The sequence below is a fragment of the Galeopterus variegatus genome, unplaced genomic scaffold, assembly GCF_000696425.1.
Source record: "Galeopterus variegatus unplaced genomic scaffold, G_variegatus-3.0.2 Scaffold3055, whole genome shotgun sequence".
Taxonomy (NCBI): Eukaryota; Metazoa; Chordata; class Mammalia; order Dermoptera; family Cynocephalidae; genus Galeopterus; species Galeopterus variegatus.
The window spans coordinates 99,059-116,144 of NW_007729166.1; the positions used below are offsets into that span (position 1 = coordinate 99,059).

The window sequence follows — 17,086 nt, forward strand, 5'->3', positions numbered from 1 at the left end:
TTTTTGACAGAGGTTATATAAGATTGGTGTTGTTCCTTCCTAAAATGTTTGATAGAATTTCCCAGGAAAACTATCTGGGACTGGAGTTTTCCTCGTGAGAAGATAGTGATTTAATTTTTAAGTGAATATTAAGTTCTCTTTCTTATTGAATGAGCTTTGTCCGTTTGTGTCTTCATAGGAAATCGTTTTATCTGTGGTGGTAAATTTGTTGGCATAAAGTTCTTTGTAAGATCCTTTTTATCTCTTTAATGTGTGGTTCCTCTTTCGCTCCTGGTGTGTTATGCTCTGAATGTCTGCAGGACCTGAGGTGCTGACCGCTCTCTCACTACGGAGGTGGGTCATCTGTCCCTTTTTTTCCTTTGTCAGTCTAGGGATGTGTGTATCAACATCATTGATCTTTTCAAATAAGCAGCTTTTGGCTTTTCTAGTTTTCTCTATTTTCTGTTTTGATGATTCCTGTTCTTATTTTTATTATTTCTTCCCTCCTCCTTTCTTTGGGTGTACTTTGTTCTTTTTTATACTTTCTGAAGGTAAAAATTGAGGTCAATTTTAGGCCTTCCTTCTTTTATACAAGCACTTAAAAGCTGTGAATTTACTTTTAAGCACTACTTTAGCAGCATCCTATAAACTTTGTATCTTTTTTCACTCAGTTCAGAAACATATTCTACCTAATTTTGTGAGGTCTTCTTTGACCCACGAGTTATTTTAGGATTGTGTTTAATTTCTAAATATTTGCAGTTTCCTGAAATATTTTATTGAGTTCTAATTTAATTCCATTGTGGTAAGATAATTTTTTCTGTATGATTTCAATCCTTTTAATTGTAGTGAGACTTGTTTTTCACTTAGCATATGGTTTTCATAGTAAATATGCCACATACCTTTGAAAAAAATGTGAATTCTGCAGCTGCCTAGAGCATAGTACTCTTAAGAAGTATCAAGTAGGTTAGTGTTGTTGAGTTTTGTTCAAATCGCCTATGAATTTATTGTTGTCTAGTTTTAATAATAACTAAGAAAAGGGTGATACAATCTCCAACTATGTTAATGGAATTGCTTTTTTCAAAACTTTTGATTTTTTGCTTTTATTTTGAAGCTGTTATTAGATACATACACAGGTATTACTGCTCTGTCTTCTTGGTGAATTAACCCTTTAATTATGTGAAATGTTACTCTCCATCCCTGGTATCAACACAGCCAAGCCAGCCTTCTCACACTTGCTGTTCACATGGTGTCTTTTCCTGTCCATTTACTTCCACCCTTCCTGAGTCTTTATATTTAATGCATGTTTCTTGTTGGCAGCATTTACTTTTCTTGTTCTTCATCCATTGCGACAATCTCTACCTTGTAGTTATAGTTAGCTGCTTTGCTTCAGGAAATCAGCCAGAGATCTGCAGGGTTTCTGTACTGAATTTGGGGCTTCTGCGCTCCGTCTCTGTCTTTCGGAGTATTCCCCTCACTTTCCAGCGGCCATGCTTGCTTGAACTGAGTCTTCTGGTTATTCAAACTGATAAGACTGCAACTTTTCTGTCCAGGATTTAACTGTCCTGCACAGCACTCACTCTAGTCTGCCCTTAAACTAAAAGCCATGAAAACGGGAACTCATCTGCCATTTCTTTAAGTTTTGACTTTCCTTCAGAGATGGGCTCCTTTTTTTTTTTTAAAAAAAACTCTCTAACGCCTCCAGTGTGTGTGTGTGTGGTTCATTCAGTCTACCTACCTACCTACCTACCTACCTGTCTACCTACCTACCTACCTATCTACCTGTCTACCTACCTGTCTACCTACCTGTCTACGGACATCTGGAGTTTACAGTTTTATCTGTAGGAGAGTTGGGTCCAATGGGAGTTATTACATGGCCATGCTAACCTTAACATTTACTTAAATTATTACAAACATGTTTCAACACAAATACTTGAGAAGGGATTGACATACTTTTTCTATAAAGGGCCAGAGAGTAAATATTTTAGGTTCTGTGGGCCAGATTTGACTTGCAGGCCATAGCTAGCAACCTCTGATCGATCCCATCAGTAAGCCCCCACTGAATCAAGCAGGTATTTAGAGCACGGGCTGAGGGACAGTGGTTTGTACAGTGACAGGTATTTTTACACTTACATACAGGTTCTCATGTTTAGAAAAGTGCAGTTAAAAAACTGACCACCAGGAAATGTTGATTGGACCTGTAATTCTTATATGTTTCTCAGATTTTCTCCCTCATTTTCTTCCCTCCTTCCCTGAAGCCTCATGCTCAGAAGAGGTGGAGATAGACCCTGTCCCCAGGGTGCCTGTGGTCCTGGAAATTTGTTCCTCTATACCTGTGAGAAGTTCAGGAGAAACTTGTCTGTTATGGTGAGCTAAAGTGATCGGAGGCAGCACAATGCACAGGATATAGTAGTAAGTGCTTGATAAATGCTCATTGATGCTTGGAAGATGCTTATTGATGACTGGGAAAAACCTTGTAAAATTAAAGTTCACTATTTCCAAAGTGCATGAGCACTGTAATTAGTTACTAGATTAAAAAATTCTATTGGATAATCTAAAAACATTAACAAACTTATATTAGTGGATAACATGTTTAGTAACCCAGAATTTACTGCATGAGAATTGTTACTTTCCACTTGTGGTGGTTACACAGCTGTGCATCAGGATGACTTAGGAGTGGGGAGGAATTACTGCTGTGGTGTACTGAAGAGCAGGGTGAAGGCACGTCCTGCTACCACGAGGACTGTCATGCAGGGCCACACCTCCACTTTCTTCAGTGGCCTTCAATACCAACCTAAGAGAAACAAATATTCTACATGCCTAGTGATGAGATGTGGCTAACACCTTTCAAAGATCTGTGACTCAAAGTTAAATTTAATATCTATAAAATGTTTTTATGATGTGATTAAGACCTGTAATGGGCTACCAAGGGGCAGTGGAGACTGTGGTACTTAATCCTCAGAAAACACACTTGTGATTGATGCTGTTCCAGCCTAGAGGTAGCACTGCCTATCTGCAGGACATTTTGTAACCTCCTGCGGGATTGTAGCTGGCTATTTCTACCCTATTTTGTGTTCACTGCGGCGAATTTGAAAACATCAGAGGTGGTCTGTCTTCCTATAGGTGGCACGAAACAATGAGACGCATTCAGGGCTCCTCAGGACCGCAGGGAAAAGCTGTCCTCGGGGCCAGAGGAAATAAGCACCCCCTTTCCTTCCCACCAGACTGCATCGTGCACATTAACACGCCTTCACACGGTTTTGATCTCTTCACTCTTGTTCATGTTGATTCTTCACTGCAGTTTGGAAAAGCCAACTCCTGTCTTTATAGGACAGCTGTGAGGGCTGAAAGCGTCCAGCTCTCCAGGGTCAGGAGAGGAGGAGTAGGGTTACCTTTGCTGAACAGAAATGGACTGAGGCACGTCTCCTTTTCCTGCCAACTCCCAATCCCCGACATGCACGTATGATGTATGTCATGGTAAGGCAGACGCCACTTACTGGCTATTTCTGGGAAAGTTACTTAACCTCTGCACCTCGGTTTCCGCATTCAACACCTCAGCTGTGTGAAGAGATGACACTGAACCGAGAGAACCAAGTTAAGCCACCCCAGATTGATGACACACAGGAACGGTGAGGTGAGAAATGTCTGTGGTTTTAAGTCATTAAGTTTTGGGGTAATCTGATACCTAATTTAAATAACAGATAACTCCCCCTGCTGTTTTCGAGGTTTTCTCAGCTACTCCTCAATTGTGAGGGTTCCACTGGCTTGAGTAGAAACTGTCCCACGTCAGCCTCTTCACCAGGCCGGTGTCACAGTTGGGGGTTGAGGTTCCAGTGGCAGCCACTCGTCAGCGGTGTGCTCACCTGCTCATGGGCGGCTGCCGCCACTTTTGGGTCCTCTACTTACCCACCGGGCTTGGGGTCCAGATACCGAACAGCAGGTTCAACACGCTCTCTCCTGGTACTTGGCAGGCCCAGCTCTACGCTTCTTCTCTGCTCTAAAGCATCATCCTCGTCTCTTCCTGCCTCTGGCTTCTGCCACTACGGGGCTGGTGACAACCTGAGTAAAACCTCCACAAACAATTTCTGCCGTACTCCCTGCCTGTTGGCGCCCACTGGCTCACTTGTACTCACACACCCCTCTGGCATCAGCGCCTTGGGGTCTCCGAGCAAGCCCTTTAAGTCTGACTTTGACAAATCCCTAGTCATTCCCAGACATAGCACTGCTAGGACATTTAAATAAAATAACGATTTTGGTTTCTTTTTTTTTTTTACACAGTTTTTGCATTTTTCAAGATGTTTTTAAAATTTAACTTGGTTGGTCCTCTCAAAAGTTTTATTAGCAAGTATGCCTACGTGTGATGCATATTTACGATTCTCCTCCTAAAAACAAAACTAGATTTTCATAGCCATGGCACATCAGTCTTTCATAACATTGCTCCCATCTCATGGTTGTAGGTGCCTAGAGTTTATTCTGTAACACAGCCTAGGCCCCTTGACTGGAACAACCCATACGTTGGACAACGGCAACCTGCTTATTAAGCATTCCTGTGCCCAGGTTTGGCAAAGGGAGATGGAAAAAAATGAAGTTTTTTTCCCCCCTCTCTAACAGACAATTCATCTCCACTGATATGATCATTCCAAAAGATTTGATAATCAACTCTCCGTAAACCTGAGCAATTAGTTCTCTAGTGTTCTGTATCGCTTTTGGGTTTCCCAATCCCTTCCTGATGCTCAGCTGTTAGCTGAGCTGGAGAGCTGACTTCTCACTGCATCTTAATCAGTTTAAGAAGACCACACTCACGGCAGGCTGGGCCAGGCCAGCTACAGCCCACCAGCTCTGACTGATCCTCACCCCGCACCCACACTGCGCCCACACTGTCGTCACTTAGCACGTGCAAAGTGGGCGTGTGCTACAGCTCATGTTAGCGTAGGTCAGACGCAACTGGTTGATAATTGGTTTTAAAAACAATTCAGAGGCTGCGTTATTTCAAATGTGAAATACGCATTACATGTAGGCATACCGCCTAATAAAACTTTTGAGAGGACCAAGTTAACCTTTAAGTTTTAAAAACATCTTGAAAAATGCAAAATAATGTAACCCTTTGAGAGAGGTGACCTTTCTCTAAAACTTCCACCCACTAGGGGGTGTGTGGGGGATCTCAGCATAACGTTTGGTTTGCTGCAGAGACTCTGGAGGATTCTTGGGAAAGGCAGCAGCAACTTGTGGAGCCAGAGCCACGTGCTCAGGACCTCCTGGGGAGGTTAAGGCTGGTGCTATCAAGTGCATCAGTGTTTTTCATGCAGACAGAGCTTAGATAAAGCACGTTTCATACAATTTAGGGAAAAAGATATCCATTTTTTTTGTAAGCAGTGCTGCGTTATATGATTTAATGCACATATCAAACTAAAATTTGTTGTGTTTCCTGTTTATGCTGTTGTGTATATTTTCATATTTTTTCACATACTAAGTCATTGTACAGATTGCAAGTGCAACAGAGCATGGCTACTTCTAAAAAAGTAAGTTTTTATTAACAAAATGGGCTCACATTGTATAAGATAGACGTTGGGTTCATTTTACTAATTTTGGGGGATAGTCTTATTAAGCGCAGCACCATAGGCAAGTAAATAAATAAAATCAAGGAGGAGTTCCCCTGCCTGAAAGAAACACAGGCCACACAGGACAGTGCCAGTCATCTTTGTACTTCCCTATCCATCATCAGCCTCTAGGAAAGCTGCTCTTTCATGCTGATGCTACTCAAGAGAGCTGGTGTTGAGAAGAGCATGAGTTGAAAGCTTAAAGGGAAAGTTCTTGCCTGAAACAGTGCTAAGAAACCAGGCCCGGAGATCCTGGCCTCAACTCCAGAGTGTTTGCCTCCAGGGCCACCTCTTGAGCAGAGACCACACAGAGACTGGCCATCAGCCTTTCGTGCCCTTCCTCATGTGGCTTGTGCTGGGTGCCCTGATAAGTGGAAACGGCTCAGGTGTCCTGTTCAGAACTTCTGTAAGAATTTGAGGACAAGGTCCCGCAGCCGTACCCTGAGCGTCTCGTCATTGTCACAAATGATGTGGGTTGAGTCTTCTTCAATCTGTATGAGCGTCTCAGCTTCCTGGAGTAGGACGATATGGCCCTTGGCTGTGTCTTCCACCTTAACATCACTGAAGCCGTGCTGCCCCAAAAGAAAAGGAGGAGGAGGACAATGGGAATTCTGAAAAGCAAGGCTGACTGAAAAGGCGGGGTGATGTTCCACAACTGTGAGATCTAAAAATGATATTTCTTGGGCCGGCCCGGTGGCGCACTGGAGAGTGCGCCGCTTGGGAGCGTGGTGGCGCTCCCGCGGAGGGTTCGTATCCCATGTGGAGACCGGTTCCCGCTCACTGGCTGAGCACGGTGCGGGCGCAACACCAAGGGTTGCGATCCCGTTGCCGGTCCCCGGTGCAGGCGCGACACCGAGGGTTGTGATCCCGTTACCGGTCAGTAAAAAAGACAAAAAGGAAAAAAAAAATAAAAATGATATTTCCCAGACTCAATTGAGCATTCTAGAAACTGGTGTTTTTGACACTCAGTACAATTCTTCAGAGTAGTAATGGGGCCTACTACAGCAACAGAATCCAACCACAGTGTCTTATACTTTCAGAGAGGCCCCCAAACGTGCAAAACAACAGGGTCTCCCCAGCCCGAGGATCTGGGGGTCGATTCCTGGAGAAGCCAGGCATGAGGTCTTTCTGGGACAGTCAATCAAGCTTGAGGCCCACTGCTAGGGACCAGGGCCCCTGCAGGGTCCTGAGGAAGGTGGGGGTAATATGATTGTGGACACTGCATGTTGCAGGGTCGAGGAGAGGAGCTGCACAACTTGGCTAAAGCCTTAACTGTATGATCTGAAAAATCAGCAATTGAGATATTTTGTTTGGACAAAAAGTGGTTATTAATAGTTTAGCAGAAGAAAATCTCCTTTCTTGTAATTACTCAGAGTTAGCTGCAGCTCTTGCAAAAAGAAGCATGAATAGTATCATCTCTCGCCAACACCTTCCCCTTCCTATCGAGAACTCTATAATCCTACTGCTAAAAACAGGGACCTCTGAAGTCCTGTGACCAAAGCCCAAGTCATGAAAACCTTTAACTAAGGTTAGAGCTTTTTTTTTTTTTTTTTTTTAAGTGTAGTCAAGAAATCTCCTTGGAAGAAGCAGCCATAGAGCCCCAGGAGGTGGGATGGCCGCTGAGATAGAAGGGAAGGGCCAGTGTCCTTGCAGGTGGTTGCCCCTTCTTCTGTCTCCCCTGACCCTATCTGGGAACTGCTAGGGCCCGTTTCCTGAATTCCCGGGGATCTGGAGCACTGACACCTTCCACTGCCAACAAGGGGTCTTTCTGCAGAAAAACAAACCTCTCCCATCCTGCCCCACTCATCATGTCTGTGTTTTGAAGGTGGCCTTCTCTGTGGTCTGGTTCCCACAGGAAACAGGGTTGGGAGAGGCGTTCTTCTGCCACCTGGCCCTGGAGGGGAAGGACAGGGCTGGAGGAGGGAAGGAATCAGGGCTGCAGGTGGGCAGGTTTCTCCTCCCCTGGCCCTCTGGACACGCTCCCTGCTGTGCCCCAGCATGACCTGGACCGAGAGCAGCTGGGACAGTGGGACTAAGTGAAAAGCAGCAGCTGGGGCCATGATGACATGAGCAAGGGTGACTGATACTCAGTGTAAGTTCAGCGTGCTCACCTTTTCCAGGGTCTGCACAAACTGTTCCACAGGGATGGAGCCGCTCAGCAGTGGCTTCAAGACCTTGCAGTCTGGGACATCGTCACTTGCCCGCTTCCGCTTCTTCCCACTTGTGGACTGGGCAGGCCGAGGAGGAGGCTAGAGCACGGGGAAGCAGGTCTCACCGGAGTGTTCCCTGAGGGCAGCGGCCAGTGTGGGCTGGGCTGCACTCGCATGGCTCACAGCAAGCCCTTTGCCATCCGCACGAGCTGCTGCTGCCTTCCCCATGGGACCCACCTGCGTGGCTGGCATCTACCTCCGTCAAGCCCCATTTCTATGTTTTCCACTGATGTGAGTCAGTGTGGGCCACTGCAGGGACAGTAATGGCACACCAGCCAAGGACATGGGCTGTGGGGTCAGACCCATAAGGCAAGATCCTCGCTTTGCCACCGTCTGCCTGTGGGGGCTTTGTCAAGACTGAGGATCAGAGAAATTGCTATGAAATAGTGATAACAGGAGAACTTTGTGAGGATTAAACAAGACAGTTCATGTGAAGGACATGCCACAGTGTCCAACATGTAAATGGCAGCTCTCAGCATATCATACAGGGGCACAGAGGTGACACAGCCAAAGCTGAAAGCAGTTCTTCTTTTTTTTTTTTTTTCCTTTTTGTCTTTTTTCGTGTCCGGCAACGGATCGCAACCCTCAGTGTCGCGCCCGTACCGGACCGGGACCGGCAACAGGATCGCAACCCTCGGTGTCGCGCCCATACCGGACCGGGACCGGCAACGGATCGCAACCCTCAGTGTCGCGCCCGTACCGGACCGGGACCGGCAACAGGATCGCAACCCTCGGTGTCGCGCCCATACCGGACCGGGACCGGCAACGGATCGCAACCCTCAGTGTCGCGCCCGTACCGGACCGGGACCGGCAACAGGATCGCAACCCTCGGTGTCGCGCCCATACCGGACCGGGACCGGCAACGGATCGCAACCCTCAGTGTCGCGCCCGTACCGGACCGGGACCGGCAACAGGATCGCAACCCTCGGTGTCGCGCCCGCACCTCGCTCAGCCAGTGAGCGGGAACCGGTCTGTATATGGAATCCGAACCCTCGGCGGGAGCGCCATCGCGCTCCCAAGCGGCGCACTGTAGCAGTGCTCCACCGGGCCGGCCCCATGAAAGCAGTTCTTCTAAGAAATGGGTGCCTCTAGCCCCATCACGAGGCCAGAGGAGGGACCCCTGCCTCGTGTGCGGCCACCTGCCCTGCCGGCCTTCCTGGGGGAGAAGGGCTGCCCCATAAACACCCATCTGAGGAGTGTAGCGCATGGGTCAATGTGTGGCACCCTCTCTGGGAATAACACTTTCCCCTCTTTTATCTCTCCAAGGCAGGTGGCCAAGGAAACAAGCAGGAAAGAACTGATTGGAAGTGGGCCCTGGTCTCTATTATCGTCCACTAAGTGGCCTGGTCTGTACTTTCTGCTGGCCTGGGGAGGGGTCTTCCCGGGTCCCCGCCAGCCCGCCCTGTACCTGGAGGACATGCTTGTTGTCTTTGGTGTGCAGGACGGCCGAGACGGCGGCCAGGGAGATGCCAGGCTTGATCTCCAGGGGCACCAGAGAGTCCGCGAGCTGAAAGCAGATGGTGGACTTCAGGCAGGCTCGCGGTAGGGGGCGGGGGACAACAGCTCCACCCATCCAGGCAGAGCTGAAGAGTGGGTGGTGACACGCGGGCTCAGCCACCACATCCACCTGGCCTGGTGGGAAAGATACCAATGACTGACGAAAGTGTCAAAGCTGAGCCTTTAATGATCACCATTAAAGGCTCTACATCATTGCCTTCCAAAATGACCAGATAACTTTAAGGAAGAAACAAGGTAAAGAGACTTAAAAAATTTAAAGTAAAAATTCATCATACACGTCTCTACAATTACAGTAATGACAGGAGGTTAGGGAAGACAGGTAAAGGGGGCGAGGGTGGTGGACGAGCTGGCCGTCTGCCCAGTGCTGCAGCAGAGGCCATGCTGGCTCCCATGTGCTGACTCCCCCACACCTCCTTTTTGTGAATCAGCCCACAAATAATGAAATAATGAAAGGCCAATACCCCATCCAAGCCCCATCATCTGAACTGCTACAGCCTCACAACATCTTCCAGGTGACTCTTAAAACTTTTCTACAGTGTCTCTCAAAAGCCTGCCAGGCCTTTTCCTTACTCACAATACATACCCAGTGCAGACTCTTCATTCTGGCTTCCCGTTCCCCCTCGTCCCCTTTTCAGGTGACTAGTGTCAGGTAGGAAGGCCAGGGACAGTAGCAATGGAGCAAGTTCTCTAATTCCTGGAACACATGGCTTCTGCCTGCAGGGCCGTCGCCCCCTCACTGAGCTGGGCACGCACCCATTTTCTCAGCGCAGAGGCAGAGGGGCCTGGCCCAGACACTGCAGCCAGGCAGGAACTTACCAGGATCCCGATCTCGGGCTTAGCTGTGTGTTTTTCTTACAGAATGCACCCCTCTACCCAGCCAAGCCGCCACTACTTAAAACCATAGGGCTGGCCAGTTAGCTCAGCTGGTTAGAGCATGGTGTTAGAACACCAAGGTCAAGGGTTTGGACAGGCCAGCAACCAAACCCCCCACAAAAACAAACATGCAAGATGCCATTATGTAAGCATGAACATCAGTCTCAATGGGCAGAGGAAGCAGCTGAGGATGCTTAAGTGGACTGGAAACGGGTGTGAGGACTGTTCATGAGGAGACATGCATGGAGAACGTCTGGACTGCTCCTCCTGAGGAGCAGGTGTGCGCCCTACCCCTGGCAAGGCCAGTCCTGTGCTCCACCTCTGTCCTCAGTGAACAGGCTTTCCCTCCCTGTGCTGCCATCATCCCCGTCCCAGGTCAGACTGGCTTGGCAAGTTTGGGGACAGCATGATGGAAACCAAGTAGGTGAGAAACTTCCCGGGCAGTTGTGAACTGTTTCCAAGATGACCCTCAAGGTGGGGGTCTTCATGGGGGTGGGGGGGGACACGACAAAATGTCAGGTGGAAGCTCTGCCAGAATGGAAGTCACCCAGAGTCCACAACAAGCGCAGCCCAGCCCAGCCCAGCCACCTCTGGGAAGGAGGGGGCATCCCCTCACCACCCCGAAGCAGAACTTCCTATCAGAACAGGCCCATGAGGGCTGACATCTCAGACCTGCTCTGTAGTTGTAGAGACCAGAAAGGAGGCTTCATAAAGAAGCTGCAGAGGACAGACCTTCTTTCATTTGGGGAGAAACAAACATTCTTTAGTAGTAGCAAAACACAAAAAGCAGCAATGGATTTTTGCCCTTTCATCTTACATGCATTTCCTAGGCATTTGTTAAATGGTACTTTTGGTTCTATTTTGCATTGTACTTTAAGAATGATGAAAATCTATCTTCTCATGAAGTGGAATCAATACAAAACGATGAGAAAGAACAATCTGGAGATCTGAGGCACAGAGCTGTGGCGCTCAGTTTCTGTCCGCTGGCCGGGCAGCTGACAGTACTAACAGAAAAAACTGATCTACAACATGCTGTTTCCTGGAACTGATTATTTTCCTGGAGAGAAAGCCATTTATTCAAGTTACAAAAGAAGCTGGCTGGTTGGCTCAGCTGGTTAGAGTACAGCCTTGTAGCACCAAGGTCACGGGGTTGATCCCCATACTGGCCCGCAGCAGAAAAAAAAAAAAAATCCAGAAAGATATTCAAATGCATTTGAAAAGCAAGCCTCAAGAAGCTGTCAGGACAGCCACATCCTGACTTACAGGCCCTGGGCAGCAGCCTCCAAACCAAAGTGTAGGGTGTAGGGCGTGGGAGGCTGTGGGTTCAGGCTCCAGCTGGGTCATATTCCTCCCACAGTACCTTTCGTGGGCAGGGCCCTCACTGGCGGTCCCTGTCCCCTTCTCTTGTTCTTGTGCCTCCTTGTACACGATCAAGTGTACTCTTGGGATTAGAAGGGACCACAGACAGAGCATTAGGCCCCCACTAGATGTTCCTGACCTGTGAGAACAAGCATGTTCTAACCCTTAAGAGTTCTGCTTTCTCCTTTCATGTCCTCCTCTTAGGATCCCCTCCCTGGCACCCTGTGTGAGAAAAGAGGCTTTCCCTGGGGGCAAAAAGGAAGAGCCACACACACCAAACCCCGTGACGCTCACCAGCATCTCAACTTGACAAACCTCGGAGAAAAGGCTTCCATTCCGGCTGTCTCTGCAGCCAGGACACTGAAGACCTGTGTTGTTAACTGGAAGATGGTGACCACGGTCTTCCTCCCTTCCTCAGAGAGGAGGAGGAACAAGTGACATAAACCACAGCAGTATGTGTTTCGGTGTCTGCTTGAGTGCCCAGGTCACATAACTCTGGGAAACACGAGAGCCTGCGAGCAGAGTGAATGCCTTCCCTTGAAGAGAAGAGCTGCGGATGACACGTGACGATCCCACACTCTCTTCCAGCTCCTGGGCTGATCTCCACAACTGCCACGGGACACAATAGCACATGTAACAATGACAGGGAGATCCTATATGGGCGTCAGAGATGGTTTCTAAGCTCTGGCTGACTTTATACAAAGGGTAAGAATTTCTTATAAAGATGGGTTAACTTTTTAAAAAATGAATTCATATGGAACTACTGAATCCTAATGTTCTTTCCAGGAATACTTCTATTTTCCTAAATAGTCTTTTTTTTTTTTTTTGTCTTTTTCCGTGTCCGGCAACGGTTCGCAACCCTCAGTGTTGCCCCCGTACCGGACCAGGACCGGCAACGGGATCGCAACCCTCGGTGTTGCCCCTGCGCCTCGCTCAGCCAGTGAGCGGGAACCGGTCTGTATGTGGGATCCGAACCCTCAACGGGAGGGCCGCTGCGCTTCCCAAGCGGCGCACTATCCAGTGCGCCACCGGGCCGGCCCCTAAATAATCTTTTAAAATTAATCATTAGCTCAAGAAACATTAGGGTTTTCTGTCTTCTTAAAGGGAACTAGTCTTTTAAAATTAATCATTAGCTCAAGAAACATTAGGGTTTTCTGTCTTCTTAAAGGGAACTGCCACAAATGGGTAAAAGGTTGAACTTAATGTGATAAAGAAGTTTCTTCCTTATCATGTCCACTTTAAAGGCAAAAGAAATCACCGCAGCAAATTGAGTTGAGATAGTTATCTCCATTAACAATCAAAGAAATAAAAGTTAAAATGAGACATCAATGTATACTCATACAACCAGAAAAGACTTAAAATTGAAAAAGAACAAAAAATGGATATCTGATGTTGGCAAGGAAACAGAAAAGAGACCTGTCTTGCACTTGCTCGCAGGAGAATAAACTGTTGCACTGTTTCTAGAGAACAAGCTGGCAGTGTCTTTCCCTTTAAGATGATCAAAATTCAGAGAAAATGAAAAGCAAAATCATAAAAACACATTAAACAACCTAAAGCTAGAAGTGGGGATGGTCAGCTCCACTTCTGTGTTAAAACCAAAACAGAAACTTGGCCCTTTTTTGGACTGGGGAACCTGCATAACTCTCCCCCATCAAAACCCAAAAATTCATTATCAATGCTAAATCACTGAAACAACAGAATCCCAGTGTAGGCAACACTGGGCAGCTAGAAATCTAAAGCAAAGAACCATTATTTCAAAGTTACAGCAGAGGGCTTCAGGACATTTGATCAAAAAGAGTCATGGAAGAGCTGCAGGAAGAATAAACCAGTTACCCTGGCCACCTCACTCACGAACGAGCTGTAGTTAGAGCGAAATGGAAGTCAGTTGCTTAGCTGAGAGCAGAGAGTTTGAGATGCTGATGTTTGAGAAGCCGCAACTGAAAATTAGTGTTTTCCCTTTTGAAGAATTATTAGACCACAGACATCCAAATGACCTTCCAAGGAGTCACTGAGAAGCTATGTGCGTCTTTCGAGCAGCATATTGCTTAATGTGTCTTTAACCCCTCTTATCACTTAGCTTGATTACCCCATCTTGATCACCAGACTTCAATAAAAAAAGTTATTTGTAGTTTTTTCAATAGTCAGATATCCCTCAAAGGAAGATTTGCCCCGAGGGAAGATATGCAGAATGTGCTCTGGGCTCTAGATGGTACAGCCCGCTCTCCTAACACAGCAGGAGGCCCCTTTGCAGGCCAGGTTGCCTCGTCCTGCCGTCCTGCCCTCCGTCTCCACTTTTGCCATCCCTTCAGCAAGGGCTCCCCCAATCACAGCTGCTGAGAGCACGTATCCCAGGAGCCATGAGACAAAAATGTGTTTAAAATAGGACTGATTATCTTCTTATATGTGCCTTAGTAAAAGACAGGATTGCTTGCACTTAAACTTGTTAATTTTGTGTTGCTGAATTAATTTGATCTAAATTAACTATTGAAATGAGCTTGGATCACCTTCATCTACTGCTCTTAATTAAGAAAACAACAACTCCAGATAATTCTGAAAAGGACTAAATGTATTGGAAACGGGGTCCCACCTGATGACACCTGGTGGTCCCCCAGGGCTATGGAAATGAGCAACATGCGGAGGGGCTCAGACCTCAAATCCAGGTCCAGCTACTGTTTCTGAACCTCAAACTCCAAAAAGAATTTTGGGCATGCTGGGTTTAGCAGGTTTTCCCATTTCTTTTTACTGTTTGTCAAAAACACATTTGTGTAGTCTCAGGAAGCACAGGGAAGGAAGCTAGAGCAGCCCCCTAGAGTCTTCTATGCTGTCACTCGGGAGAGGCCAGTCACCTCACCCACTGCCTTCCTCTCAGAGTCACCTGTGCACAGTGCACCTCAGGCGATCCACACGAACACGGGTTTTTGCCTTGTTAAAACTGAAGCTCAGATTTCATGTAACTATGAAATATTCAGACTTCGATAAACTGAAACCTATAAGTTATGCTAAAATTGATACAAATAGTAACCAAATTTACACTCCTTATTTTTGGTTACTCTTATCTCCTCCATCTGAATTCAGTGAAACTTGACCCTCACCCATAAAATGAGGTGTAGGGAAGTTGAGAACAACCATAGCCTGAGGCAGCTGAGGACACAGCTGGCCCCAGCACTTCCATCCTCCAGGACTCTGGCCCGTGGGCTGAACACTAGTGTATGAAGCAGTCGGATTTTAACAGCTGTTATTGTATTGCCTGAAAACCCAGAAGGCCTTGGAATCTCTTTCTAGTTACTTGCTTAAGGGTCTGTGTTCTTTGGTTCATTCATATTTGTCACAATCCCCAAAGAAAGCCACCTCTGGAATGATCTCCTTCAACAGACTCCAGTGGAAAACTGCAGTCTAGCCATGAAAAAGGAAATAGCTCACCTCTGGCATGATTTCAATCTTCTCATACCGACGCTTGAAAGGCAGGGCGAGGACCTCGGCCCGCCGATAGGACATGGCTGGGGGCTGGCAGTCAATCAGGAGGTCCATCCTGTGGGACTGCGCTGGGGGCGGCTGCGTGTACTGCTCGGGACAGACCACGTGCAGGGGCTGAGGAACCAATAGGACAGGTCAAAGGAGACGGCGAGAAAGGAGGGAGGCTGGGAGGCAGAGAGGCCCGTTCCCAGATGCCCAGGCCGCATCTACAGGCCATCCTGACCTCTCATCCTCTTGAACCTAACTAACTGCTGAGAGACAAGCACAGGGCTGGGCTGGGGTGGGGGAGCAGAATCAGAATGTCAGGGAAAACTCCTGAACTGCCAGCACTGTGGGTAAGCGAGGGACTTACTGCCACAGCTTGCGTTGGGTTTTTTTTTTTTTTTTTTTTACTATGTTTACATAATTTTCCTGGTGACTTCCATGTGTCTACCCTTGACTGGTCTCCGAACTCCTCAAGGGCACAGTCTTCTTACAAAATGTACCATACCACAGGCTGCAGCTCTTGGCTGATGAGCAAGAACTCTGATTTCCCGTGCTAGTTTAGTATTCTGGGTTTGGAGTTTCCGCTGGTATCTGCAGGTCAGTGGTATTAGGCCATGGGCATCTGTCAGGTCACACGCTCAATTGTGTATGACCATGAATCAGAGACAGAACTTTTTTTTTTTTTAAACAAAATGTTTCTTTTTCTTGAGAGAAAAAAATTAGTAAACCAATGTTTACTTTGGACAATTAGCGCCCAATTGAAGGGTAATGTTGGCAGCCCACAGGGTCACTGTATTGTCCCTGCTTTTTCTAAGAGTTTAGACTAAGCCACAAGCTCCTTGAAGAATAAGGCTTACCAGCAGGCTGAATGGCTGGACCTAACACCACGCTTGGTTAGGACTTCTCTTTTCCAAACTGCCTCTGTTCTTCCTGATCTGGTGAGTGTCTCATAACTCCGTCTCCTAGCCGCGTGACTCATGTCACAGCCTGATGACTTCCCCAGGTTTTCCTTGCCTAAACTGGAGACCAGGTGGTCCCCAGTGTCTAATATTAGCACACTAATAAAGAGAGGTGTAAAGAGCACCAGCTGGGTTAGGGTCTGGGATTTGAAGTTACTTAGTGATGAAAAACAACAGGCTCTTCACTGTTTCTTCAGCACACTGATGAGCACACAGTGGGCCACCAAATCACTCCACACAGGCCAAAAGCCAGCTGTCTCCTCCAATCACGCCTAGAGAGAGCCCATATTCTTTCCTTGTAGGGCAAACAAGTAAATGATCGCCAGAACCCACTCGCCCTGCATTTCTGAGGTTCTTCGGCTTTCTGTCTTGTTACCCAGCCTTAGGGTTTGGTGTAAGGGCCTCTCATCCTGAGGTCAAAGATTCTGTGAACAAGGCCAAGAAATGAGGGTGCTCATCATACCACACTCCAACACCATCAGCCACCGTCCACCTCACACCCCAGAGGTGCACACTGCACCACAGTAATGCGGCCAAATAAAGACACAGGCACAGTTCCTTCGTTACCTGCACTTCCTTAAGCAGCTTGGAGACCTGGATGAAATTCAGGCGTGTATCAATGGGGCAGTATATGCATTTCATGGCCAGTGGCTGGTAGGGAGCCAGTGCTTCCAGGTATGAGAAGTCTGGTTCTAAGGAAAGTAAAAGAAATAATCTAAAATGCAGGCAACAGAGGAGCTGCCAAGTAAGGTGGCAGCTGGTGTGGCCAGGGCCGAGCAAATGTCAGCATGGTCCAGACAGTGGGCACATCAGTACTGCGCAGGGGAGGGGAGTAAAAGGAGACCCAGATAAGGGGAGGGAGGGGCTGCAATATGGAATTGGGGGTGAGCAGAAAGTTTTCCACAGAGACACAAAGGAGATACGTGAGGGAGAAGTACGTATACGGGGGAGAAGGGAACGCTCTTCTTTACAACAAAACACCCACTAATAGGGCCGGCCCGGTGGCGCACTGGAGAGTGCGCCACTTGGGAGCGCAGTGGTGCTCCCGCCGAGGGTTCGGATCCCATGTGGAGACCGGTTCCCGCTCACTGGCTGAGCGCGGTGCGGATGCAGCACCGAGGGTTGCGATCCCGTT

The 17,086-nt window shown here is 47.7% G+C and overlaps 1 protein-coding gene and 1 long non-coding RNA gene across 2 annotated transcripts in view; one reads left to right on the forward strand and one right to left on the reverse strand.

The window, feature by feature from the left end:
• Positions 1–2,479, forward strand: LOC103599680. Its single transcript, XR_551312.1, has 2 exons — positions 1–333; positions 2,235–2,479. It is a non-coding gene; the product is annotated as an uncharacterized LOC103599680 (long non-coding RNA).
• Positions 2,480–5,482: 3,003 nt separating this feature from the next.
• Positions 5,483–17,086, reverse strand: part of INTS9 (integrator complex subunit 9) — a 107,163-nt gene continuing 95,559 nt past the window's right edge. Inside the window, exons 13-17 of the mRNA XM_008583827.1 lie at positions 16,519–16,643; positions 14,954–15,121; positions 9,192–9,290; positions 7,685–7,822; positions 5,483–6,145 (exon numbers count right to left, since the gene is read on the reverse strand). Coding sequence (XP_008582049.1) covers positions 5,969–6,145; positions 7,685–7,822; positions 9,192–9,290; positions 14,954–15,121; positions 16,519–16,643 — 707 coding nt within the window. The 3' untranslated portion in view covers positions 5,483–5,968. The remainder of the gene's footprint in view (positions 6,146–7,684; positions 7,823–9,191; positions 9,291–14,953; positions 15,122–16,518; positions 16,644–17,086) is intronic.